Source organism: Gastrolobium bilobum, unplaced genomic scaffold, assembly GCF_033153095.1.
Source record: "Gastrolobium bilobum isolate Gb01-03AN ecotype WA unplaced genomic scaffold, APGP_CSIRO_Gbil_v1 utg8041, whole genome shotgun sequence".
Taxonomy (NCBI): domain Eukaryota; kingdom Viridiplantae; phylum Streptophyta; class Magnoliopsida; order Fabales; family Fabaceae; genus Gastrolobium; species Gastrolobium bilobum.
In genome coordinates, this window is record NW_026897652.1 from 518,058 (window position 1) to 545,791 (window position 27,734).

Here is a 27,734-nt window from a genome sequence, read left to right on the forward strand (position 1 = left end):
ATAGTAGTTAATTGCGCCACAATAGCATCGTGAGCTGCGCCATATGGGCGTTGTGGTGTCTCACCGCAAAAAGTCGCGCCGCACAGTACCGGAACGTAATAGCGGCCATTGAACTTGCATTTGTGGCCATATTGCTGTCATAAAACAAAATGTCAATTTTGTCCTAAATTTAAATGTGTAACATAAAATATTTAAGAGTTTTTTAGTCTATTCACGTCTCTCTGTCATTTTTGTTGTCTTTACCTTTAAAAAATATTTTTTTTTATCATTATTTCTATCATATATTTATTTCGCTATTTTTGCAACTGCAACCCGCTATAACGCTATAGTATTTTTTGGAGTTGGCCGCTACATGCCGTAATCTACATTTGATAACCATGGTTCGGTAAATGGGGAAAAGAAAGCTGTTGAACATTTGCCGTTAATTGTGCTCATTTCCTACCCATTGGGCATTGGCTGCATTGTATAAATACACGCTTATGCTGTATCTTTTTAGAAAGTCTTTTTAATTTCTTAAAATATATTAAGTAAAAATTTAAAAGCATTTAATAATTTTCTTATGTAGGCATTGTTTATCAGACATTTAGATCATTAATTGGTTTCTAAAGCTGTGTGGTTGAGCATCTCTACTTACTGCACTTCAACATGGGTTAATATTCTGAAACCACTTACACATTTATTTTTAATTTCGTTAGCTTGATCAAAATTGATTAACAATGCAGATTATTTCCGACCTCTAAGCCAAGTCACAGATTTTTTTACCATAACCCCGTGCAATCCACCAAAACAGCATATCCAAATAATTCGCACGTGTTTTACAGTTATTTTTACTAATATAAGAGCCCCGAAAGAAGTCTAATTTGTACAACTAAATAAAATATTATTCCATCAAAGTATATAATATAAAACTATAAGAAAGTAAATTTAAACAATTGTGCATGTAGCCTATCTTTGAAATAATCAAATGAGGCCTTATGTTTTGAAATGTTCAAAGTTGGGGCAGTTCATGGAGTAGGGAGAAAGATCCAACAAGGATTTCTTGACAATCAATTTAACATATATATATATATATACATATATATATATAGGTAGGATCCTTTGACATCGGTGTCAAATTTCAATTTTGACACCTCATCTGAGAGCCGTTAGATCAAAAAAGATCAATGGTGTCACATGCTTGCAAATCAGAGTCGTTGATCTTTTTTGATCTAACGGCTTTCAGATGAGGTGTCAAAATTAAAATTTGACACCGGTGTCAAAGGATCCTACCTCATTCATATATATATATATATGGTAAAATCATTTCTGCAGCCGCTTTACGTACAACAGCGACATGTGTATGGTTATGATTCCCCACATTTAATGTTTTCATCCTTTGAATGGTTATGATTCCCCGCATTTAATGCTTTTAAGTATATATATGGCAAGTATTTGATTGTTGCACGTACAACAGCTGCAGAAATGTAAAAACACACACACACACACACACACACACACACACACACACACATATATATATATATATATTAAATTAAGAAGAAGGTTATACTTACAACATATTTTCGTTTACAACCTCTTACAATCATATCTTAGCCGTTGATTTCTGTCAGTCAACGGTTATCATTTATTACGAGTTAATAATTAATTAATGAGTTTTAGTTGCGGATATAATAACCGTTGATTGACGGAAAGCAACGATTAAGATATAGTTATAAGAAGTTGCAAACGAAAATAGGTTGTAAGTATAACCTTCTTCTTAAATTAAAGGGAAAAGACGTTTGTTCTTTTAAAGGATATAGCTTTGTGTCATTTTAGATCAAAATTATTAATTTTCGTCAATCAACGGTTATAATTTATTGGGCCAAACTTATTAATTAATTAGTAATTTACAATAAATTATAACCGTTGATTGACGAAAATTAACGGTTAAGATTTAAAATGACACATTATTATATCCTTTAAAAAAAAAATATTTTCCCTAAATTAAAATAAATTTTTTGAGTTGATTTAGCAATAAGAAAACTAACAACCGTTTACTTGATCACTACTATAACCAGCAAGTAGTAAGCCCACATCATTTTCACCCTTTCTTTCTCCGTCACCAAAATTATATTTAATTTTAAAATACTGTATAGTCATTTTTTATTTTTTGTTAACAACCAAAGTCCTCTGTCAATTATTTTTAAAGTAAAATACATTTTTTGAGTTGTCATAAGAATCTGACGGTCATTTCCCTGACTGCTATTACCAGTAACAAGTAAGCCCACGTTATTGGAATGCAGAAAAGAAAAGAAAAAGAAAATAATCAAGATTTTTTTTTTTTTTTTAAATAATAATCAAGATTTTTAAAAAATAAATAATAGTATTTGCGCATTATTTTTAATATTGTTTTTATATTTTTAAAATGATAAAATAAAAATAAAATATACGCTCTATAACATGCATTTTGTTTTTGTTTTTTTTAATCTTCTAAACAAATAAAGTGTAAGGACAGTATACTAATATTTATGGCAAATAACATTTAACAAAATCAGAATAAACAAAGTAGCAGGTAAAGCCCCCAGTTGAGAGACGCTTGACTACACACTAGAATGTACACGAGTTATATTTTGCCTATAAAAAGGTAACACTTGAGATGAACAAGCAAGCACAAAAACATAACCAGAATCAACCCCAAAAAAGAAAAGAAAGATCAAAATTCACAAGAAGCAAATATGGTGGGTACCAATTTCACTGAGGATCACATGTCTAAAACAGATGATGGTGCTTGCCTCTCTGCAATGTTACTCACTACTAATCTGGTATATCCTGCGGTTCTCAATGCTGCTATTGACCTCAACTTGTTTGAGATCATAGCTAAGGGAACCCCACATGGTGCCTTCATGTCACCCTTTGAAATTGCTTCTAAGCTTCCAACCCAACACTCTGACTTGCCTAATAGGCTTGATCGCATGCTGCGTTTGCTTGCCAGTTACTCTCTTCTTACTTGTTCAACTCGCACCACTGAGTATGGTACCACTGAGAGAGTTTATGGGCTCTCACAAGTTGGAAAATACTTAGTCTCTGATGAAAGTAGGGGCTACTTAGCTTCATTCACAACATTTCTTTGTTATCCAGCGCTGTTACAGGTTTGGTAAGTAGTCATTTTAGTTCCTGCACACATAATCTGGAGGATATATATTGCTAGGCGAATTTATACTGTATAAGAATAATAAGTGTTACACTTAATTTTAGTAGCTGATCTCAAATACTTCTAAGAATTTATATGACTAAATAAATTAAAGACATTAGTTATAAGTGAGATCAACGCAAATAGTAATAAGTACAACACTTATATATATGGATATAAGTTGATTCTTCCATGTTGCTTTTAAAAGAAATAATCTTATTTTTTGCTCCCATGGTCTTTTTTTCTTTCTAGGCTGAACTTCAAGGAAGCGGTGGTTGATGCAGACATTGACCTATTCAAGAAACTTCATGGAATAACCAAGTACCAGTACATGGAAAAGGACCCAACAATGAACCACATTTTTAACAAGTCAATGGCCGATGTGTGTGCAACAGAGATGAAAAGAATGCTCGAAATATATGCTGGATTTGAGGGAATATCAACATTGGTTGACGTAGGAGGAGGAAATGGACAAAATCTCAAAATGATAATCTCAAAGTACCCTTTAATAAAGGGAATTAATTTTGATCTGCCCCAAGTGATTGAACATGCACCACTAATTCCAGGTAGCCTTACTTAATGTTATATATATTTTTCGATACCAACCCTAATTATCTTTTTAAGATAAGTATGATTTTTTGGATATCCTCGTAAGCTTCAACGGTTCAGCCCTTTAAGCCGACTATATGAGACTAATCCTGAGTTTGGGACAGGTTAGGAATTAAAATTTTATGCCTCTCCTAAAAGTAGTATTGGTGGAGATCGAATCGAGATCCTTCCACCACCTACTTAACTCCCATGTACCAAAAAAAATAAAAAAATTACCACCATTTGATTATATTAATACATACATATCAGATTATACAAGGGTACTTCTACTTTAGTTTTTTAATTGGTCAAAATTATTAATGAGCAAAATACCAAATTTTGATTAGGGATTGAGCACGTTGGAGGAGATATGTTTGCAAGTGTTCCACAGGGTGACGCCATAATACTAAAGGTTAGTCATTAGTATAATAACACCCTTATATCTAATCTCATTATTATGGTGCTAAACACAATTTTTTTTCTACATTATTGTAGGCTGTATGCCACAATTGGTCAGATGAAAAATGCGTAGAATTTTTAAGCAATTGTCACAAAGCGTTGTCACCAAATGGGAAGGTGATTGTTGTGGAGTTTATATTGCCAGAAGAACCAGAACCAACTGAAGAATCCAAACTTGTTTCTATTCTCGACAACCTCATGTTTATCACAGTTGGTGGAAGGGAAAGGACTCAGAAACAATATGAGAATTTGAGCAAGCTCTCTGGATTTTCTAAATTTCGTGTTGCTTGTCGTGCTTTCAATGCTTTGGGAGTGATGGAATTTTATAAATAAGTAAAGTATTAAGAGAAAAGCAGCAATAAAGCCCTTTATGCATGGGCTTGCTTCATGTCAAGGCTACAAGTTACTGAACTTTCTGTCTTGATCGACGTGATGTTATGTTTATGTAATATTAATTTGGGTTTTTGATTTTTGTTTACGTGCGTGTGGTTAAAAAAATTTAATTTCGGTTTTGATATGTTGTATTTATCTTTAATAAATAAGTTGAAGTTATTTATCCTTTTTTTATATTTCAATTTCTTCAATATTATGCTTGTAATATATATCAAATGGTATAACCTGACCCAATTTTGAATCATAATGATTGATAGAGATCTAATGCCTTCAATTGCTAGCATGGCTAGAAAACATACAAAAGAAAGGTAATTGTAGATATTGTATAGCGCAAATTCAACTAAAAAATCTAGATTAATGTTTTTGTAATATATATATTTTAGTATATTCATTCCTTCACTCAAAAATTTATTAGATTTAAAGGATAGATACCCATGTATACTAAGTAACTCCATAATATTCCTGCTAAATAATTTCACGATATAGAGATTCTGATACTACAATTCAATTTAAAATTTAAACTGTTAGACGAAATTATATCAATAATTTTATAATATATTTTACTAATAGCTATCTAAACAAATTTAGCGGTAAAATTCCCTGGACTTTTTTATTCTTTGAAATGCATGCAATTGTTCCCCCACCGTGGTTTTCATCCAATCTTCCTACTTTGGGATCCTAGCTTGGTCTCCGGTGAACTCCTCTCCACAAGGCTTATTTCTTTTCGTACTTCACGGTAGATGATCTGCCTCCTCCGCCGCCTCATCACTCGATCATTGCCCTTCTCGAGTATTGAGTACTTTTATTTAAGTTAATATTTGTTTAAGTTTTTTATGATCATCTTAATTGAATTTTCTGACTTGCTCGATGAGGAAAATTTAATCAATTCTTAAAGCATAACTAAGTCTTTGCTGGTTCGATTTCGTACCTGCTCGATTGTAGTCATTGTACTAATGTATGATTCTTGTACTTGCAATCTTTAACGTTTGAAAAAATCATATAAAATAGAAGAATTCATTAACTTAATATTTTAACTTTTAGGGTCGAGAAATAGTGTAAGATCAACTGATATAGTTTCTTCCACTTTTTGGTAACTAAAGAAAAATGAATTTCATGTCCTTAGTATGTTCTCTCGACATTTTTTTTGTTCTTTACGATTTGAAACAGACTCTGAAGTGAAGAGGAAAAAGAAGTTTTATTGAACTTCCAACATCAAACGTAACATTCAAATCTTAAAGATTTGGACAGGTTCCAGTTGAGCTAAAGCTACATTTGCCACATACACAAATAATTTAGCATCACAAATTTCGATAGCATTTTCGGTACCACCATCGTACTGATCACCGGGTGCAGTGGTGGTATTTACACTATGTATTTTCTGGGAATACATAGTTAAAACTATTTTAATTGATACGACGCACTCCTATTAACCGGTCCTACATACCACGGTTGTACTAAAAATATTTCCCACAAATTCATATACACATCCACAAACACGCAGAAAGAAAATTATTTGTAGAAGCCTAATAGGCAGCTATATGCTAACCTTTTACCTGTCACTTGTAAACTACTGGTGTAGTAGACACTTGCACTTCTCCTCCGTCTTCCACCTTGTACAACTGCTTGTCAACCTCCTCGGTACAATTTTTGTTCTCAAACTCTTTTGCTGTGTCATAGGAAGCATGTAACCCCAAGAAAATATAGTATACCAAAAGAAACCCTGACCATACCCCAAACCTGATAAATGATTTTTTATCAATAGACCCAAGAAGGAATATGTTAATAGCAATAGATAAAGAAGGAAGCCATGGAACTAAAGGAACCCCCCAAAGTTTTGGCTTTTTTGCCTGTGGAACACCAAGCCAAAGACCTACAGTACCTAAAAGCCACAACGGTGCAGCTATTATATACCCAATCCAACCATCACTGCTAGCCCAATAAGCAGAAATGCCACATGAAGAGCCAAGAATTAGAACAAGGCACACAATGAGCTTAACTTGATTCCCTTTTGTAGTTACCCCACTTGAATAGTAGCGGCGCACAAGAAGCGCTACTGCCACAAGCATAAAGATAAAGAGAGTGGAAATTGACAAGAGGTTGGAGAGAATACTAAGATCTGTGAAGAAAGCAATGACAGATGTAGCTACAAGCATTGCTATTGTAGCATTGACAGGTGTCCCAGTCCTTTCATCAACAAGAGCAAACCAAGGAGGCATCATGTGTGTACGTGCAATGTGAGTTAGATAACGAGCTTGACCCACTGCACTCACCAACAACACTGTTGTCATTCCCTTCAACGCTCCCAATGCTACAATGTACTTAGCCCAATTCCATCCTACAGCACCAAACGCAACCGAAAAGGGTGCATTTTCATCAATATCTTTGTAGTTCTGCATAAGGCATAGTGTCACTGCTAGTAAGCAATAAGCCAACGTGGTAATCACCATTGAACCAACAAGACCAATAGGAATGTCCCTTGCAGGGTTCTTAGTCTCCTCAGCCATAGTTGACACTGCATCAAACCCTACGTAAGCAAAGAAAAGAACAGCTGAAGCTTTGAACACACCACGAACTCCGAAAGGAACAAATGTAGTGTAGTTTTCGGTCTTGGCTTTGGTGAGGCCAGCAATTATAATGAAGACAATGACAACCAAGTGGAACACTGAGGCAATGTAATTGAATCTGGAAGAGCCTTTGGTGCTGTACACTGCAAGGATGGTTATCACTATGAGGATTCCAATGGCTATAGGGTCAAGATGGTTATAGTCGGAGCTCATTTTATGGACTATTATTCGAAAGTCATCGGGGTTTTTGTTGCATAGGGTGGCAAAATAAGAGGTCCATGACCGAGCTACGGCGGCGCCGCCTATTACATACTCAAGGAGGATGTTTCCGGCAGCTATGAAGGCCACAAAGTCTCCCAACTCCACTCTTAAGTAAGCAAATGAACCGCCTATAGAAGAGAGGGAAGAAAATTATATATATGTACATACCTATATCAAAATCAAGCGAATTAGTAACATGATGAGATATGGGCAAGTCAACTTTGAATTGATAAATGTATCTTTCTACAGAGAATTACAATTATTATTTTTGTTATGATTGACTTAATTTTTTATTTTTCAAAAAAAATAATAAATGTCATTATTATTTTAAATTTTAAGATTATTTTTTTAATTTTATATGTCTATATATATATATATATATATATATATATATATATATATATAGATTCTAATTTTAGATTTTATAATTATATTTTTAAAATTAATTATACATATTTTATGTATAATTTCAAGTTTTTTTAAATATTTTTAATTTTAACTAAATTTGAAAATTCTTATTTAACACATTTTATTTATGTTCTCTTACGAATAAGCACGATTCTAATGTCGACATATTCTTATAAACGCATGGGATATCTTTATATTATGTCACATTCATTATGATTAAATAATGCATTACGTACTCTGGATTTCAACCGAAAATGGTACTAGTTATTAAAATTGGCAAAGGATAGGGACACAAGGGCAATAATGTAATATGACTCTTTCGTTTATGACGGTTGTATGTCATTTATGACATTAGTTTCTTTGAGCCAGAGTATTTGACTGCAAACGTTATAGTTGACCCGTCTAGTTGTCTGTTCTCTTTTATTGTTTTTTAGACGTTATTTTCTTTGGGCCTATCCGCCTAACATATAATATAACATCACTAGTGTGTATTTAAAAATTTAAATTAAAAACTTCTCTCCCTCATATTTTATTCTTTTGTGTCTTTTAAAAGAATATAAATATTTATCTTTTAAAATACACACATTTTTCTCAACATGACTATATTCACCACAAAAGTAAAAGGAAAATACTACTCTCATTTTATATGAGGTAGTTATCTCCTTTTCTCTCACTTCGAATATCGTATCCCTTTTTTTTTTTCTTTTTTGCTTTTAAATAGCGGGTCCTACTTAAATTCTCTCTGTAACATGAGAGAACTACTCTCATATCACATGAGAGTAATATTACCCAAAGTAAAATGAGTCCAGATATTTGTTTTGCTTGCGCTGTGTTACAATAGGAATGTATTACATCTATTTTCAATGCATTTTGATCAAATACAGATAAATATACAAATACAGTCAGTACTTTATCTATAATATAATATAAAAAATTATTCTACTAAAATTGTCAGGTGGAGTTTTTCCTAAGTTTTTATTTTTCAATTCTTGTCAGTGATGGATTTTTTTTTTCTTTTCACTTGTCTTTATTTATTCGGATGTTAGTTAATTTTAATATGAAACATCTGAACTTCTGACATATGTCTTTATGTACCTTTTCCATTTTCTTTCTCAATTTCTTAATCATGAAATGATGTTTGTGAGCCCTTTACATATTATTTTGCCCTTCAATTCTTATCAGATTTTTTTTTTTTTACTGGGTATCTGAGAATTAAGTTTTATATGGTTTGGTTAAGCAATTTGATTTCTACCAAATGTCCATTTGAAAGTGAGTACAACACAATATAACATATAAATGGTTCAACTACATAATATTGTTTCAAAATTTTCATTTTTTTAACTCTTAAGAGTTATTAATTGACGTTTGTTTATTTTTTTTCTTGTCACTTATATTTGTCTTTATTTATTTGTTTGTAAGTTAATTTCAATATAAAATGTCTAAATGTTTTGCATCTTCCATCTTCTTTTTCAAAAAACAATTATGAGATGAGCGACACGCCCTTTGCATATTATTTTTCTCCGTTACTCTGTTTTATGAGAAATAATCCTGTATTTCTTTTTTTTATCCATTTAAATTTAATTGGGAATTTTCCGTTTAGGTTTATAGTTGAAATTGAGTAAAACACAAGACTAATTCTTTTATTTATAATCTATCTATCTATAATATATCCATGATATATTATTAAAGTTATTTCAGTAAAATTAATGTATGAATTTTTCTTAATTTCCATTTTTAATTTTAATTTCATTTCATTTTTAAAAATTTCATATTCTATTTTTTTATTAAATTCTAAAAACACATACTTTATTACATATATTAATCTTAAGTATATAAAAATAAAATTGCACATTTTTTAATATTCTTTAGGTACTATTCTTCTACTTATGTATAAATTCTATTATTTTTTAATCTTATTGGAAGAATGAATTTTTATTACATACTTTATTACATATATTTATCACATACTTTATTACATATCATTTACCACATGAAAGAAGAAATTTCTATGCTCAACTAATTTACCAGCCAGCCAGCCAACCCCAACAGGTAGGTAGCTATCTAACTAAAGTCAAGACTAAAAGATAAAGCAGCGATGAGTGTACGTTAACTTATAATATTCTTCACAAAATCACTTTCAACTTAGAAATGATTAGCGGTGATGAAATTTGTCAAACATATTGGTCATGAAAATTGGCTATCAATTCTTAGAAAGAAAATAGACAGAGATAATAAAATAAACATATGTATTAATGAAAAATATCCAAAACAGAGTGCAAGAGATAGAAGACAGAACCTGCAACGGGTATTTCAACTGCGAACTCAGTGTAGCAAAAGACAGAGAACAGGGCAGAGATGCCGGAGATGACGTATGACAATACCACCGCCGGTCCCACCACCGTGCGGGCCTCAAGTCCGGTGAGGACGAATATCCCGGAGCCTATGACGGCGCCGATTCCGAACCACATAAGGTCCCACCAATTGAGCGTCTTCTTCATCTCGTGGCTACTCCGAGCCTTCATCTCAACAAGCTCCGTATGATCCTTGGATCGGGTCAAGACCCGATCCTTCAACCTGAACGGTGTTTCCAGAAACGCTCTCCCATAATTTCCCCAACTCTTAAACGACTCCTCAGGGAAGAAGTCGTTTGGGTGGAACGTGCATGCCCTTCTCCGTACTCCACCGTCGACGACGTCGTCCGCTCCCATCCCTGCGGGTCGTGAATTGAGGAAGATGCAACTTGTTAGATCATGAGAGAGTTTGTTTTATAATAATGGAAAAACAAGAAAAAAAGAAAACAACGCTGCGTTGAAAATGTTGCATTTCGGCAAATACATAAAAGAAAAGTAACATGGACCTTAGATTTCCCACCCTGTTTCTTAGGTTCTTTTTTTTGTCGCTATTTACGGAAATTGAAGGATGCGGTGAAGACAGGAAGGAATGGAATGCACCGCATTTTTTTTGTCGAGTGGCAAATATTTATTTATAAAGCCATGTATATTGCATGACACGGAAATCGTTGACCCAAGATAATATAAAATTGACATTATTGGGAGACGAAGACAAGGAGAAGAATCAGGAAGAAAACCGACTATTATATATGCAAATTACTATTAAATTATTTTTTTACTTGTCGTGTGTATCCTCACACACACTTTGTGAAATTGATTTATTTTGGATACGAAATGATTAGATCTTACTTGTGAAAGCCGGATCGAGGAGCGCGCGTGCTAGCTGGCTGGCTAGCTTGCGTGTCTAATCCCTTGATTGCAGATGTTTTCGATATTCACGAAAGGAAAAGCGTATACAAAGTTGTATCATTTTAAGTGATAGAAAAAAAGATAGATAAAAAATAAGAGAGTGGACAAAAAATATAAAAGATGTGAGTCTCATCTCTTTGGATATAAATTGTGTGATTCAAGAGGACAAACAATTTTTCTTTCAGGAATTTTTTTTTTTTCTGAAATGAAAAAATAAATAATTGAAAGAAAAAAATTATAATTCCCTTGATTGGATGATTATTTGATGAAAAGGTTAGAGATGGAAAAAAAAAAGTTTGTTGGGGGGAGGCCTAGGGGACAGGATAAAAGTCAGAGGAAGACTAAAATGTGAATATTATATCATTTTTTTGAAAATGGAATCAGAATATTCAGATTGATTGAAAAACTAGTGTGAACTAGTCAAGTTACGAATGTAGATAATTCATAAAATTAAAGAATCCGATATTGGTAGAGAACAGGGAGAGTGACCAAAGTGACACATTTGGACAAAAAAAAATTACCAGACTCTCACGTCAACAGTAAATTTTGTCAAAATGCCACGTGGCATAATTCGCTACACAGTGTAGCGAATTATGCATGCATAATTCGCTACACTGAGTAGCGAATTATACCGCGTGATATTTTGGTAAAATTTACTGTTGGCGTGGCAGTCTAATAATTTTTTTGTCCAAACGTGACACTTTGGTCACTGTCCCTAGAGAATAAGTAAAAAATGGGTAAAAGAAATTAATAAATTAGTGGCAAAAAATCGGTTTGAATCCATTTTTCTATTTTTTTAAATATTTTTATTTAACTAAAAATATATTTTAAGGCAAACAAAGGTTTATATATAAATTTTTATTATTTAGCTTTTTAGGATTCATTTTTTATCATATAAAATATATAATATGATTCTTTATTTCAATTTAAATATTATAAAATTCAATTTTTTATCGTTTACTTTTAATTTATTATTCAATACTATATAAATAAATAAATAAATAAATATATATATATATATATATATATATATATAGTTTGATGTTTGTCATTTTAAACGACATAAGTTATGTCATTTTAGGAGAGAGACAGACACAAGAAATGAAAATCATGGGAGAAAAAGTGGGTAGTTTTTTTTAATTTAAATTTTAAATAAAAAAATAATTTTTATGTCTATCTTTCTCCTAAAATGACATAATTTTATATCATTTAAAATGACAAACACTTTTATCATATATATATATATATATAAGAAAAATATTTCTGCAGAGTTACTGCACATAAGTTATCTGTATTTACTTCCAAAACGATATCGTTTTGAGATTGAAAGATTAAAAATTATAATAATAAAGACTCTAATAACCTTAAAATAAATTAAAATTATAAAAATACCATAATTTTTGTCCCAAAATGATATCGTATTGAATTTACTGTAAATTATTTATCTGCAGTAATCGCATAAAAAGTGAATTCTATATATATATATATATATATATATATATATATATAATCACGGTTTATGTACGATCAGATCAATAAATCTTAAAACAAATTTCTTCAGCGATTGCGTGTGATGAGGAAAACTCATGGAATCTGGACATTTCAGATTCAGTGACCAGACAATGTCAGGTTTTTTTTTTTTGGCTAAATTTTATCAATATGTTATACAAATCAGTGTTTTAAAACTCGGACCGGTCATCGAACCGGTCGAGGTACTGGGTCACTGAGTCACTGGTTCAACCGGGTTGAACCGGTTTTACTGTTCACATATTAAAAATATAAAAATATTACTTATATTAATAAAAATTCATATAAGAAAACTATCAATGAACTTCAAGAAATAAATTGGTTTTCAATAATAGCAAATATTATATACTTCTAAGCTTCTAGCTCTAGACCGTATCCTAATATTGGATTAAACCATGCAATATAAGTTAAATGCACTTTTTGTGCTTGACATGATACGGATAAATTAAATCATGATAGCAAATAGTATGCATGAAATATACACTATACGAAAAAAGTGTCCACCGTTGAGATGAGATTATGAGACCATCAGTGTTTATCACCACTTAACTTCATGAGATCATTATAAGATGCAACTAAATTACATAAACGAACTACACTAATCTAAAATACCTTATTATTTTCATCTTACTTTTAATCATATTCATCATAAAATATGAATATGATTTAATTCAAGAGTTCTTATCAACAAAAAAAAAAATTTACCAAAAAAAAAAAAAAAAAGAAGGAAAAACCGGTTTAACCCGAGTCAACCGGGTCGCCGAGTCGCCGGGTTTCGGCCGGGTCAACCGGTCCAATCTGGGTTGACTGCATAATCGGTCCAACTACTCGCTCGGACCGGGGAACCCACCGAGTCACCGAGTCCCGGGTCGACCCGGCCGGTCCGAGCCGGGTTTTAAAACACTGATACAAATAGTATTTTTTAGTAGAATGCAATGCGTTGAGATTTACTATGACTGATAACGAACTTGATAGTTAATAATTTTGTGACACATAACATATTTTTTGAGGAAAAGCTGACTGGACTAAGTTCGTTAATAGGGATAGCGAACTTTGTGTGCTATGTGATACTATCTCGTTGTCTTATCAGAATTAATGTATCAATCACAATCATAAAAAAAATGAAGAAAAAGGGTTATTTAATAAATGTACCAATCAGAATTAGTGTACCAATTGATTAACTTTTGTTTGTACCAATCATAATTTAATGTATCAATCATCAATCACTTCGGAAGGACATAACTTTGATTCTGATGTCTAAATCAGATACATTTTTTTTATTTTTTTTCACATAATTTTTCGAGATCTACACTTTTGGCATATTTTATCTCTCACAAACATTGTTCGAATTTGTAACAATAGTATCACAAACAATTAATGAACCAATCACAATTAATGCCAATCAAAATTAATTGTGATTGGTATATTAATTGTGATTGGTACATTAATTGAGATCAAAATTAATTATGATTGGTGATTGATATATTAATTGTGATTGATAATTGGTACATTAACTGTGATTAGTACATTAATTAAATAGCCATTTTTCTTCATTTTTATTTTAATTGTGATTGGTACATTAATTCTAATCGGGCAACGAGATTATGCCACATAGAGTACCAGTCAGCTTTTTCTGCAAAAATGTGTCACATGTCACGAAATTATTGGCTACCAAGTTCGCTACTAGTCGTAGCGAATTTGCACATTTGACAGACAGCTTTTCCTGCGAAAGTGTGCCACTTGTCAAGATATCATTGACTATCAAATTTACTACCAGTAGTAGTGAACTTAATGTGTGGTAGTTTGATAAAATTTACTCTTCACGTGACAATTTGGTATATAAATACCATAAAAATGGCACATTAATCACTACTCCCGAATTCTGATTCCCCTAATGGTGTCTCTCACTCCGGGATTTGTGCTAAGCTGGATTGTTGTAAGATATAAATTTAAATTACACATATGTCCTTGTTAAGATTTTTTGGTTTTACACACGAACCTACTGTGATTTCATGTATTACGTATAGGGATAGGTATTAACGGGTCGGATCAGGCTGAGCCGAGCTTTGATCTTAAAAGACTAAAACTGTGTTTAAATGTGTCAGCTTAACCAAGCCCGTTATGTGACCTGACTTATTTACAAAAAATAAAAGTTTGGTTTAGCCTGTTAGTCTGTTTTTAAAAAATAAAACAACAAAAATTTATCCAAACAGAATATACAATCAACAACACTAGTAATCCATAAATATTCATAAATTCAATGTATATCCAAACAGCATAATATAGAACAAAATCATTCAAAAAGTCTGTTTAACTAATAAAATGGAATGAAATAGATTGAGAAGAAAGATAGGACTATTACAAGTAGTATAAAAATAAAAATAAAGATATATATATATATATATATATATATATATATATATATATATATATAATATACTAAGTCAGCCTGAGAGGCTCTAAGGTCGAGCTTTGGGATTGGAGTCTAAGGCCTTTTTATTAAAAGTTTTTATACAAGTTCAAGCATGATGCCAGCAACCAATTTTAGACATGTAAGCTCAGGCATTTACCAGCTGAGCCAAAGACTCTAAGTTCGTTTAGCACCCCTAATTTCGTACATACAACACTTGCTATATCTTCATTTTAATTTTTTCGTGTGAATGATTTAATTCAATATGTTAGGGATATATACTCAAATTATGTATTGTATTATGTAGTTTAATTATGCTTGTTCCCCCATCTTTATATTGTCAATTGATCTACTTGTAGTATGACAAATTATATTCTCGAAAGCACGAAAGTAAAAATTAAGTGTAAAGGGGTGAAAATAAAATATATAGCCCCGTCTCATTACGATTTTAACTTAAAATTGTATTGATAGCCTAGGTAATCCGAGGGAAAAAAACATAAATCAAAGTGCATAAATCATTAATATGAGAAAAAAGTAGAGTTAATTAAAAAAAAAAAAATTCAAAGTTATAGAGGAAGGATTGGACGCATATCCCATCACTTCCAAACGTTGGGCTAAATCCCACTGTTAATTTTCGTTCTTTTCTCTTGTTTCTTCATTCTTGCCGAAGTAAGCGCTGCCGGCCAAGACAGTGACCTTAAACATTTTTCATTCTTATGTTTGGTATGTATGAATAGAGTTAATTGGGACGCTGACTTCCGTATACAATAATTGATAAATAAAAATATCAATAGAGTTAATTTATGGATTTTATTTTAAAGTTTGATATACATGAATGGGCAGGAAATGATGACTTCAGCATGCAATAATCAATTACAAATAAGTACTCTTATGAAACCCGGACCGACCCGGCCGGGTCGACTTGGGAATTGGTAAACCGGTCATATAACCGGTCTGGTTGAAGTAACGGACCGGTCATGCATCAGAACCGATGCGACCCGGTACGATCCGGTCGGTTTTCATGAAAATCGGTGACCCGGTCAGTTAATCGGTGACTGGGCCCGGTCAAAAAAAAAATTCAATTTTTTTTTTCAAAAAAAAATCATAATGGACATTTTTTGAATATTTTTTTTTGCTTATTGACTTACATAAGTTATGTACCTACAACACTAATATTATCTCAATTATGCACTATGCAGAAAATTTTGATTTGATTTATAGTTAGATATGTCATTTTCTGAACCTATAGCCCCGTATCATCATCATTATATTTTTGTTTGATCTTTTATTTAGGGGTGTTCATCAACCGATTCAAACCGCGGTGACCGAACCGAAAAACCGATAACCGAATAAATCGAAAACCAAAAAATTGAAAACCGAAAAAAAACCGCAAATTTTAATTGGATTGGATCGGTTTTTGGATGGGTTGATGAAAACCGATTCAATCCAAACCAATCCAATATATTAATTCCTCTCTACCTACTTGAGTTTTTCTCTAATTATGGCCTAAAAATTTCTAAATTCAAGACCCATTAACCCATCAACTACACCAAAAAAAAATCTAGTTACATCTCATCAACAAAATTTTATCTTTGTAGAGCTTCATATCTCATTGCTCAAAAAAAAATTATATTATAGTTTACTAATGCTTTTGTATTTAAAAAAATAATAATTTACGAAGCCAATATATACAAAAGATGTTATTTGCACAATAATCATGAAATAAATTTTAGGATTTTCAAAAAACCAAAAACCGATCCAATCCAAACCGAAAAAAATTGGATTGGATTTGAAAAAAAATCCAAACCGAATGGATGATTATATGATCAAACCGAAGGAATTGGATCGAATGATTTTTGCTTCTAAAACCGATCCAATCCAGACCGCGAACACCCCTATATTATTGGATAATAATATGTGATTTATTATTTTTATATTAATATATTTGAAATATTTATCATTTTTTTTAGATATTTGAGTATATTTATAATTTTTTAATATAAATTATAAAATTGCATATAATTACTGGGTTATACGGTTGAACCAGTGACCCACTGGTTGAACCAGTGACCAGTACCTCGAACGGGTCAATGACCGGGTCGGTTTTAATAACATTGCAAATAAGTTTATAAACTTTTAGACAAAATGGGCTGGTTTCGAATTTGAGCCAATCAAGTTTTTGGACCAGGCTGGATCCAGATTTGCCTAGAATAGCCTTTTAAGCTTACTCACATCTCATCAACAAAATTTCATCTGTGTAAAGTTTCAAATCTCATTACCCAAAAAAAACCTATATTATCATTTAATGATGCTTTTGTATTTCAAATTTTTTTTTTTACAAAGTTAATATATACAAAAGGTGATATTTGCACAATAATCATGAAACAAATTTTTGGATTTTCAAAAAACCGAAAACCGATTCAATCCGAATTGAAAAAAATTGGATTGGATCGAATTGGATTTGAAAAAAAAAAATCCAAACCGAATGGATGATTACATGATCAAACCGAAGAGATTGGATCAGATAATTTTTGCTTCCAAAATCGATCCAATCCAGACCGCGAACACCCCTAATTGTAAACCAACAATGACACCAACTATAGATCCAATAATTACTTGGACAAGTTTTGGCTCATTTCATATCTAGCCTTTCAACTTTATTTCCAGTAATTAATGGTGATTCTAGCAGGTTTTAGATTTTTTTTTTTTTTGTGTTGTTTTTTTTTTGGTACATTGCCAGGAGGTATCCCCATTCAACCTTCTCCGGGCATCATGCCCTCGGGGTACGGCCCGTTTGGGCTAGCCTCTCATTGTAACAGTGAGTGCACTAAGCTTCGCAACCGGAGAAAGGACGAGACTAATCCCCCAACCGAAGATTTTTTTGGCCTACCCTCTGGCCCCCAAAGATTTTCCAAGAAACTGCTTGAGGCAGGGTTTGATCCCTGCACCAAGCAATCCCTTGGGAGCTCAGCTGCCAACTGAGCTACCCTCGGGGGTTTTTTTTTTTTTTTGTGTGTTGTTTAAGTTAGGAATGCATAGAATGGATCTTTCGATTTATGAGGACTGTTACCAATATAGTTAATATGGTTAGCATAGAGCAATAAGTTAGCATAGTTATTTATTAGTACGCTCTTTTTTTTTTTTTTTACATTACATGAGAATTAAACACACATCCTTACACTATATACACCTAACTCACACCCCCTAACCACTAGGCTAATCCTAGTGGATTTTACGCTCCCTTCTATATATATATAAGATACACAATTGACTTTGTATCTTAACTTTTCTATTTTAATTAAGTTCAAGTTCCATTTATCACTTCTGTCAATTATCTTTTTGACCCTAGTTATATTTTTCAACAAGTGTCTTGTTCATGAATAAATCTAATTTTAACAACGCTGATATATATAAGGGTTTGCTTTTTCTGTAATTACTGCAGATAAGTTATCTGTAGTAAGTCTAATACGATGTCATTTTGGGGCAGAAATCATTGTGTTTTTGTAATTTTAATTTATTCAGGATTATTATAGTCTTTATAATTATAATGTTTTAATTTTTCAGTACCAAAACAACATCATTTTGAAAATAAATATAGATAACTTATCTGCACTAACTGCAGAAATATTTGTCTCTTATAAACTATAAACATAGTAAAAAAACATAATTAAACTTTGGAAAAATTGACTCTCATGTTACATGAGAGAAATTATCTAATGCTCACAAATATTAAAGGAGAAAGGAAAGAGAATAAAGGAGAGAGACTCAAGTGTGGTGGCTCAGTTGGTAGCATGGGAACTGAGTGGTGGGAGAGGCCCTCGGTTCGAATCCCACTAACACCATCTGGGGAGGAGCATAAGTACTGTAATCTTTGGACTCGCACCCGAACTTTGGATTAGTCCCATAGGCGACTCAAAGAGTCGAAGGGGATACCGGAGGGTTCTGATTTGCCTCAAAGAGGTAATTAGAATCAGTTTCTAAAAAAAAAAAAAGAATGAAGGAGAGAGAGAAATCATAGAGTGAGCTCACCTCTAATTTGTGTGTGCATTAAATAATTTTTTCCTCGTAGAGAGTCTATTTCCCCTTAAACTTTATTATATTTAAATACAACATTATTTTAAATTACACTAATAATACCCATATATTAAGTGGAGACATAGGTTGTTTGTATATATGCTAAATACTACACTCCCAATAAGGAATGTAAACAATTTATACCTCGGACGTTAGGCACACTCGTGGCTTATTATTCCACATATAAAGCACATATATTGAGAACATCTATGATGCGCGGACACGGGACACGACACGACACGACACGCCGACACGTTAATTCTAAAAAATATCATATTTGGACACGTTTTGATATTAAATAAAATTTTAATATATAATATAATTTACATTTAATACATATAGCAACTCATAATAACTCATATACTAATCAAATATTCAAATTTCATAACGTAAATATTAAAAAATAATAATAGAACATCTCAAGAGTACAGAATATAGAAAAATAGAAAAATTATTATAATGATTGAAGAGTTACAAATCCACAAAAAACAAAAACTAAAAAAAAAAAATAAATAAATAAATAAAACTAAAGTAAACACAACTAGGAGATGTAGTAGATAGAAAGGATAAGGACGACCTTCACCAAAAAAAGAAAAGAAAGGATAAGGACGATTACCAAAAGAAAAGAAAGGATAAGGAAGCATCAAGAATTGTATTTTCCAAATAGTTTATTGCTCATGCGTTGTAGGTCTGCTCCAGCAAAAAATTTATTCAGAGAGATGCGAAGATGATATTCTTGAAGAAAAGGAAAAAGAAGAGAAGAATGCACACAAAGAACAAAAAGAAGAAAAAGAAAAAGCTCAGGTGCAGGTAAAGAAAGGGCAGAGTTTAAAGTCGTTAATGGAGGAAGAGAAGAGAAAAAAATGAGAACTTAGTGATGATGCGATGCCACTCTGAATGAAGATGACCGGCGACGACCGACGACCGACTAGCACCCTCCTCCAGCGAAAAAGAAAGGGTTCCAGATTTTTTAAATTTTATTAAATATTTTTTATTTTTTTTAATTTTATTTTAATTTTATTTTTACAAAAAAAATACCAAAACGTGTCCAAATACGTTGACCACGTGTCGGCTTCGGTCAAACTCGCGTGTCCCACAGTCAACATGTCCTAAAAAGTTGATCGCGTGTCGGACGCGTGTCCGAGCGTGTCCGTGTCGGACACGCATTTTTGGCCAAAAATGACGTGTCCGTGTTTCAGAGGAGAACAATATCGTTTTATAGTCGCTATATATATGCTTAGTAATATATAGAAAATAGAAGTATTGATTTCCCGAGAGACAAAAAAAGAGAGGAAACGTAGCCTGAGCTCCAGTTGCAGTATTCGTCTCCTATATATGTAACCACCTATTTAACTACTACCATTAATCAACTCTAATTCTCTTAATTTGTGAACGTACGTATAGTTAATAATAATGCAAAAATTAAAGAAAACGTATAAGCATATACATACACTCAAGCATTTGCCACAAGAATCTCTGCCATGAGGCCCAACAGCAACAGGTCCACAGAAGGCAGTCCAACCATATTTTGACGCTAGGACAAGGGCTTGTTAGCATTCGAGGGAGAGCAATATCAAATTATAATAGCTTATTTAGCGTAAGAGAATTGAATATGTGGAAGTCAGAGAATATGTCTGATTCTCTCCAGCATCATTTTTGGGAGAAATTTAAATCTTTAATCTTGGGATCCATCCCGAATTAGATTAATTGCAAATTGATAAACCGGTTGGAATATCTTCAAAAAAAAAAAAAAAAATCCAATTAATCTGCTGAGGTTTTACAAATTGTATGTAGTCCTCACGTTATTCGCACTCTGACCACTCCCTAACATTGCTCCTATCAGCCACCACACACACCACACCATGATCACTAACCTTAACCTTCTACCCATTCTCTGCCTACCCTTCTGATCTTTTGTGTTTAGAGTAGATGCTCTTGTGTGTATTTATACATATGCAAATAACGTATTTCACATGTATTATATATGTAAATAACTATTAAATTAATTTTTAATGCAAATAACGATTAGATCTTACTCGTGAAATACGTATTGTGGAGCACGCTTGCTAGCCAGCGTGCTTAATCCCTTGGTATGAATTAAGAAGAAAATTAACAAAACTCTTTCTAATAATTAAATAAACTAAAGTGCGGGTGATTTATTTGATGAAAAGCCCACTCTCAATTTTCGCCCTTTTCTCTTGTTTGTTCATTCTTGCTGAAGCTAGTGCTGCCGCGGGCCTTCAACATTTTTTATTGGGTGGAATAATTTAGATGAAATGGGGGAATGGAAGTGAAATTGAAATAAAAATAGTATATTCATTCTTATAATTGGTAGGCATAAATAAAAAATGAGTGATGACTTCCGTATACAATAATTGATAAATAAAAATATACATAGAGTTAATTTATAGATTTTATTGTTATGTATGAATGGGAAGGAAATGATGACCTAAGTATCCATTAATTAATTAAAAAAATAAGTTTATAAACTTTAAGACTAAATGGGCTTGCTTTGAAATTTGAGCCAATTAAGTTTTTGGACCAGGCTCGGTCCAGATTTGCCTAGAATAGGCTTTTAAGCCTACAACAATGTGGGTTAACTTAAAAAAAAAAGTAGAATTCAAAAGGTGAGTCAAGATAAATTGAACCATTTTTTACAACTATATTTTGGTAATTAATATTCTTATTAGGTATAAGTTATTCTAACTATCTATTTTTCATGTTTACCTTACCTATCATTCAGTAGCCATGAATAAAAAAGATAGATAATCCTTGTTATTAAAATAATGTTAGGAAGGCATATAGGATCTTTCAATTTATGACGAGTGTTATAGTTAGTATGGTTAGCTTAGAGCGATAAGTCAGCATGGTTATTTTTTGTTTTGTTTTTTTTTTTAGTTTTTCGGTCCTCAGCAAATTTCACGATGTCCACTTTAGTCCCTAACAAATAAAAAGGTTATTCGTGGTCCTTAAGAAATTCAAAATGGATCCATTTTAGTCCTTTTAAGGAACTAATGTGGGTCTTTTTTGAATTTGTGAGAGACCATGATTTCAACTAAATGAGTCCATTTTGAATTTCTTAGGGACCACAAATAGTCTTTTTATTTGCTAAGAAATAAAGCGGGCATCGTGAAATATACTAAAGACCAAAAATGATATTTACTCTTTTTTTTTTGTTTCTTGGTTGAGGTAATGACCCCAATCATGCTAAGAAAAAGATAAACAACGAGTATTACCAATATCACTTAGATCAACTAAGTACAATAAAAAAATACCAGGAGGAGGAGACGGAAAAGAACAAAAGTCTTCAAGTGCCGGATTAACCAAAGGTAAATTTGATAGCTAATCTGCACAACAGTTACTCTCTCTATACATGTGTTTTATATTCACTGATCATTCTCTGTTCATCCATGCCCGTATACAAGAAATCATGTGATACTCATAGGCTGGCTCATCTCTTTTGGTAAGCCAAGTGACTGCCGTTGCCGAGTCACTTTCTATAATCACCTTTCTTCAACCTCTTTCCCAAGATGCCAAGTACTATTTAACATATTATTTATTAGCTCGCCTACTTACTTTCTCCTTCATTTGTTCACGAATAAATCTAATTTTAACAACGCTGATATATATAAATTATAGGAAAAATATTTGTCCTTTTAAATGACACAACTTGTGTCATTTTACTCTCACAAAGATGTGGGACCTACACCCTTATTTTTTTTGTCCACTCTCTATTCTATGATTTATCTCTTTCTCTCACTTAAAATGACACAACTTTACATACTTTAAAATGACACACACTTTTCTCATAAACTATAAAGGTAGAAAGAGGAAACATAATTAGACTTTACTATACGTAAATGGTAAAATCATTTCTACAGTCGCTTTACGTACAACAATTACAAGTGTATTTTTATAATTCCCCACATTTAATGTTTTCATTTTTTGTATAGTTATGATTATCCATATTTAATGATTTAACGTATATATATGGCAAGTATTTGACTGTTGCACATACAACGGCCGCAAAAATGTTAACCCCTAATTAATACAACATTATTTTTAACACTAATATTGCCCTATATATATATATATATATATATATATATTCATTCAGTGGAGACATAGGCTGTTAGTATGTTAAATAGTACACTCAGGAATGTAAACAATTTATAGCAATCGAGCTGTACCCCAGGTGGGATTCCATCTTTTTGTCGGACGTTAGGCACACTCATGGTTAATGGTTTGTTATTTCACATATAAAGCACATGTTCGTCCTCTTCTCTAAACGATCGACCCTCCTACTCTTCAACACTACTTCTTTTCTCTCTTACGCTCTTCCATTGGACCATTGGCAAGGTGATGATCATCTCTTCTTACCTTTTCATCAACCAACCACACATTTTCACTCCATTAATTCATGCCAATATATAGTTTTTTAATTTTACTCTTCATTTATAATTGTTTATAATTAATTAACTTAATAATAGTTTCCGCATATATTTATATATTATAAATGGTCATTTTTCCTACTGAATATTAAGCTTTTGTTTGTTTGACAAAAATGTTATTTTATTAAATAAGGTTGCATCATGCAAAATTAGAAAGCTTTCCTCCTCTATTGATATTTGCTTCTTGAGCAATAAGCAGTGAGAAGAAGACCTGTGTTTAATTACTATATATATATAGATATTTGGATCTATATCTGAGACTTGTTGGTTCCCAAGAAACTATACTGAAACGTTAAAGTATTCAGGATATGGAAGTGGAGGGTGGCAACAATTTTAACGGGGGAGTACGGAGGAGGAGAGGATGCACGTTTGAGAAAAACGACTTCTTCCCGGAGGAGTCGTTTAAGAGTTGGGGTAACTATGGAAAAGCGTTGATGGAGACACCGTTCAGGTTGAAGGATAGGGTCATGGCAAGATCCAATGATGACACGGAGCTGGTGGAGATGAAGGCTCGGAGTAACCACCAAATGAAGAGGACGCTCAATTGGTGGGACCTCATGTGGTTCGGCATCGGCGGTGTCATCGGCTCCGGAATATTCGTCCTCACCGGACTTGAGGCACGTGATGCTGCGGGCCCCGCAGTCGTGTTGTCCTACGTCGTCTCCGGCATCTCCGCCTTGCTCTGCGTCTTTTGCTACACGGAATTCGCCGTCGAAATTCCCGTCGCAGGTCCTGCCCCCCACCCTACACTCTTTCTTTTACATATAGCCCATATTTAATTTTTCATACAATATAAATATCATAATTGTTTTTTATATCCTTTCTTCACTGATATTAAAATCGGGAAAATAACAAATCAGGCTTTTTTTTCGAAAAAAATAAATACAAAAAATAAATAAATTACTAATTACAAGATGCCATTCCAATTTGAATAGAGAGAGAGGGAGAGAAAATTGGAAACATAGATTGAACATAGTAGTGCGAGAAGTGGAATGGAATACACAAACCTAGAAAACAAGCTGCCACAGTCACATTAGCCTCTGGTTGCTTATGAAGTGCTTATTGATATCAAGGGAAAGCCTTGATGAGAGATATGTACAATGTAATAAGTTATGTGTTCGATTCTTTAATATATTAAAAAAAAAATTGATACCAAGAGCATGCATAGCACGTGTCATGGTGCAAAAAGATGGGCTCTGGACAAACAAATACTTTTTTTTTTCTACCTCTGTGTTTCCCTTTTCAGCAATTTTCATGATACCCTATGCTTTCTTTCTATGCATGTGCAAATGAAAATTATTGGTGAGAGAGACGCAAGCACTCACTTTTCAACTATATATGCCAATCAATCTCACAACTCTTCAATGCCCGCAACAGCAACGAAGGAACAACAATTTTAAAAAACAAATCAGCATGCAGTTTTTAGGCAGCGTTTGGTACAAGAATTTTGGTCGGATTTCCGGCAAATTGAATTTTTTTAAATTTTAAATTTTTGGATATTATCGTAAACTGAATATAAAAATTATATTTTTGAAAATCGAGATTCCCGGATAAAAAAAAAATTATTCTCTACCAAAAATCATATTAATGAAAAGCACGTCACCGTCCTCAGCAGAAATTTTTTGTTTATAGAGTGGCTCCTCGTTTAGCCCAAAACAAAACAAGTACAACGCTTTGAAATAAACCAAGGGAGGGTTTGCGTGTGACAGATACTGAAAAGTAAACTTTTTTTTTTTGTTTATTTTTTGGTGGATTTTTTTTGTTCATATGTAGGAATAAATATTTGGTACTGCTGTTGTACCTGAATTCAGTGCATCTCATCAATGAGAATATTACACATTAGAGGAGAGAGAAAAAATTTGACAAAAAAATAAAATTTTAACTAACATGTAATATTTTCATTGGTGGAATGCACTGAATCTTTGGTACAATAGTAGTATCAAAGATTTATTCCATATCTAGGAGCAGGACACCCGTGAATAAGTTTTTATGAAAACTATTTTTATAGCATAATTTTTTACGTATTTTTCAAAATTATTCATTTTAATTTATAAAAAATTCAAACATTTTTATATTTATTTAAAAAAAATAGTAAATTATTTTAAAGTTTTAAATATAATTTTTTAATTCCAAAAACTCTTTTTAAACAAAAAAAAAATACAAATAAAGGGGCTCTTAATGTGATGCTTGCATCTAAGTATCTAACTAATCATGCTTTGACATCTAATACAAAAATTAAATTTAATGTGAACATATAGTAACTTAATTAATTATTTTTCTCTTTATTGTTCAGGTGGGTCATTTGCCTACTTAAGGGTGGAGCTGGGAGACTTTGTGGCCTTCATAGCTGCCGGAAACATCCTCCTTGAGTATGTAATAGGCCAAGCCGCAGTAGCTAGGTCATGGACCTCTCACTTTGCCACATTGTGCAACAAACACCCTAATGACTTTCGTATAATAGTCCACGACATGGACCCAATCTATGGCCATCTTGACCCTATAGCTGTTATAGTCCTCATAGCCATCGCAACCCTTGCAGTGTGTAGCACCAAAGGCTCTTCCATCTTCAACAACATTGCCACAGTCGTCCACCTAGTTGTTCTTGCCTTCATCGTCATTGGTGGCCTCTCCAAAGCCAACCCCGAAAACTATACTTCTTTTGCTCCTTTCGGTGCCCGAGGTGTGTTTAAAGCTTCAGCTGTGCTTTTCTTTGCTTATGTAGGGTTTGATGCAGTGTCAACAATGGCTGAGGAGACTAAGAACCCTGCAAGGGACATTCCTATTGGTCTTGTTGGCTCAATGGTGATTACAACGTTTGTATATTGCTTACTAGCAGTAACACTATGCCTTATGCAGGACTACAAGACCATAGATGTAAATGCACCCTTTTCAGTTGCTTTTACTGCTGTAGGCTGGAACTGGGCAAAGTACATTGTTGCATTGGGAGCATTGAAAGGAATGACCACTGTGTTGTTGGTGACTACAGTTGGTTCATCTCGTTATCTAACCCACATTGCACGTACGCACATGATGCCTCCTTGGTTTGCTCATGTTGATGAGAGAACTGGGACACCTTTGAATGCTACATTCTCAATGCTTGCAGCTACATCTTTGATTGCTTTATTCACAGATCTTGGTATTCTCTCCAACCTCTTGTCAATTTCCACTCTCTTTATCTTCATGCTTGTGGCAGTTGGGCTTTTGGTGCGCCGCTACTATTCAAGTGGAGTAACTACGAAAGGGAATCAAGTGAAGCTCATTGTGTGCCTTGTGCTAATTATTGGGTCTTCATGTGGCTTTTCTGCTTATTGGGCAAACAGTGATGGTTGGATTGGGTGGGCAATAACTGTGCCATTGTGGCTTTTGGGGACTGTAGGTCTTTGGCTTGGTGTTCCACAGGCAAGGCAGCCAAAACTTTGGGGGGTTCCTTTAGTTCCATGGCTACCTTCTTTATCTATTGCCATTAACATATTCCTTCTTGGATCTATTGACAAAGATTCATATATCAGGTTTGGGATTTGGACAGGGATTCTCTTCGTTTACTATGTTCTCTTTGGGCTACATGCTTCTTTTGACACAGCAAAGGAGTTTGAGAGCAAAAATAGTAATGAGGAGGTTGATACGGAGTTGAAAAAGGTAGAAGAGGGAGTGCAACGTGTAAAAAGTTAAACGATAGCTAGTCAACTAAAGTATCTTAATTAGTCCTGTTTCAAATTCTTTCATTAATTTCAAAATGAGAAGAGTTTTTTACAATATACTACTACAAAATTTCCAATCACCGAGGGAAAAATTCCCTTGCAAAACAGCAAAATTCTCTTGCAAAATCTGTTGGGATAAATTTTAAATGTCCGTTTTTTAGCAGTTTTGGTTTTTTAGTTTCTTGTGTCAGTTAGAATATTAATGAGTCAGTTATGTCAGTTATAAAGTAATGAGGGTGTTATGTGTGGAGTTATGTTGGTCAGTTTTATAGCTTATAAATAGCCTTTGATAGTTTGTATGAAATGAAGATCAAGAGAAAAAGAGAAAGAGCAAGAAAGCAAGAATAGAAAAGAAAAGTTTTTTTTGTAGATACACAAGTCTGGTTGTCTCTTGCATCTGTGTGGATATTCAATTCTAACAAATTGGTATCAGAGCTTGGGCTATGGAGGAAAAGAACGAGATGGAAGTGCC

At 33.0% G+C, this 27,734-nt stretch overlaps 3 protein-coding genes across 4 annotated transcripts; 2 read left to right on the top strand and 1 right to left on the bottom strand.

Moving 5' to 3' along the window:
- The first annotated feature begins 2,744 nt into the window (after positions 1-2,744).
- On the top strand, positions 2,745-4,549 carry LOC133309086 (isoliquiritigenin 2'-O-methyltransferase). Its single transcript, XM_061509829.1, has 4 exons — positions 2,745-3,133; positions 3,422-3,735; positions 4,105-4,169; positions 4,253-4,549. The coding sequence occupies exons 1-4, from the start codon at positions 2,745-2,747 to the stop codon at positions 4,547-4,549; spliced, it is 1,065 nt and encodes a 354-aa protein (XP_061365813.1).
- Positions 4,550-5,857: 1,308 nt separating this feature from the next.
- On the bottom strand, positions 5,858-10,767 carry LOC133308990 (cationic amino acid transporter 1-like). 2 transcript variants are annotated; one of them, XM_061509725.1, is made up of 3 exons: positions 10,700-10,767; positions 10,139-10,552; positions 5,858-7,562 (listed from the first exon to the last, which is right to left on the bottom strand). In XM_061509725.1, exons 2-3 carry the CDS (start codon positions 10,548-10,550, stop codon positions 6,166-6,168), a joined length of 1,809 nt encoding a protein of 602 aa, XP_061365709.1. In that variant the 5' UTR covers positions 10,551-10,552; positions 10,700-10,767; the 3' UTR covers positions 5,858-6,165. The 2 variants fall into 2 exon arrangements, with proteins under 2 accessions (XP_061365709.1, XP_061365708.1); XM_061509724.1 differs by having other exon boundaries at positions 10,714-10,762.
- A 13,105-nt stretch (positions 10,768-23,872) lies between these two features.
- LOC133309054 (cationic amino acid transporter 1-like) lies at positions 23,873-27,233 on the top strand. Its single transcript, XM_061509791.1, has 2 exons — positions 23,873-24,293; positions 25,858-27,233. The coding sequence occupies exons 1-2, from the start codon at positions 23,873-23,875 to the stop codon at positions 27,231-27,233; spliced, it is 1,797 nt and encodes a 598-aa protein (XP_061365775.1).
- Positions 27,234-27,734: the final 501 nt, after the last annotated feature.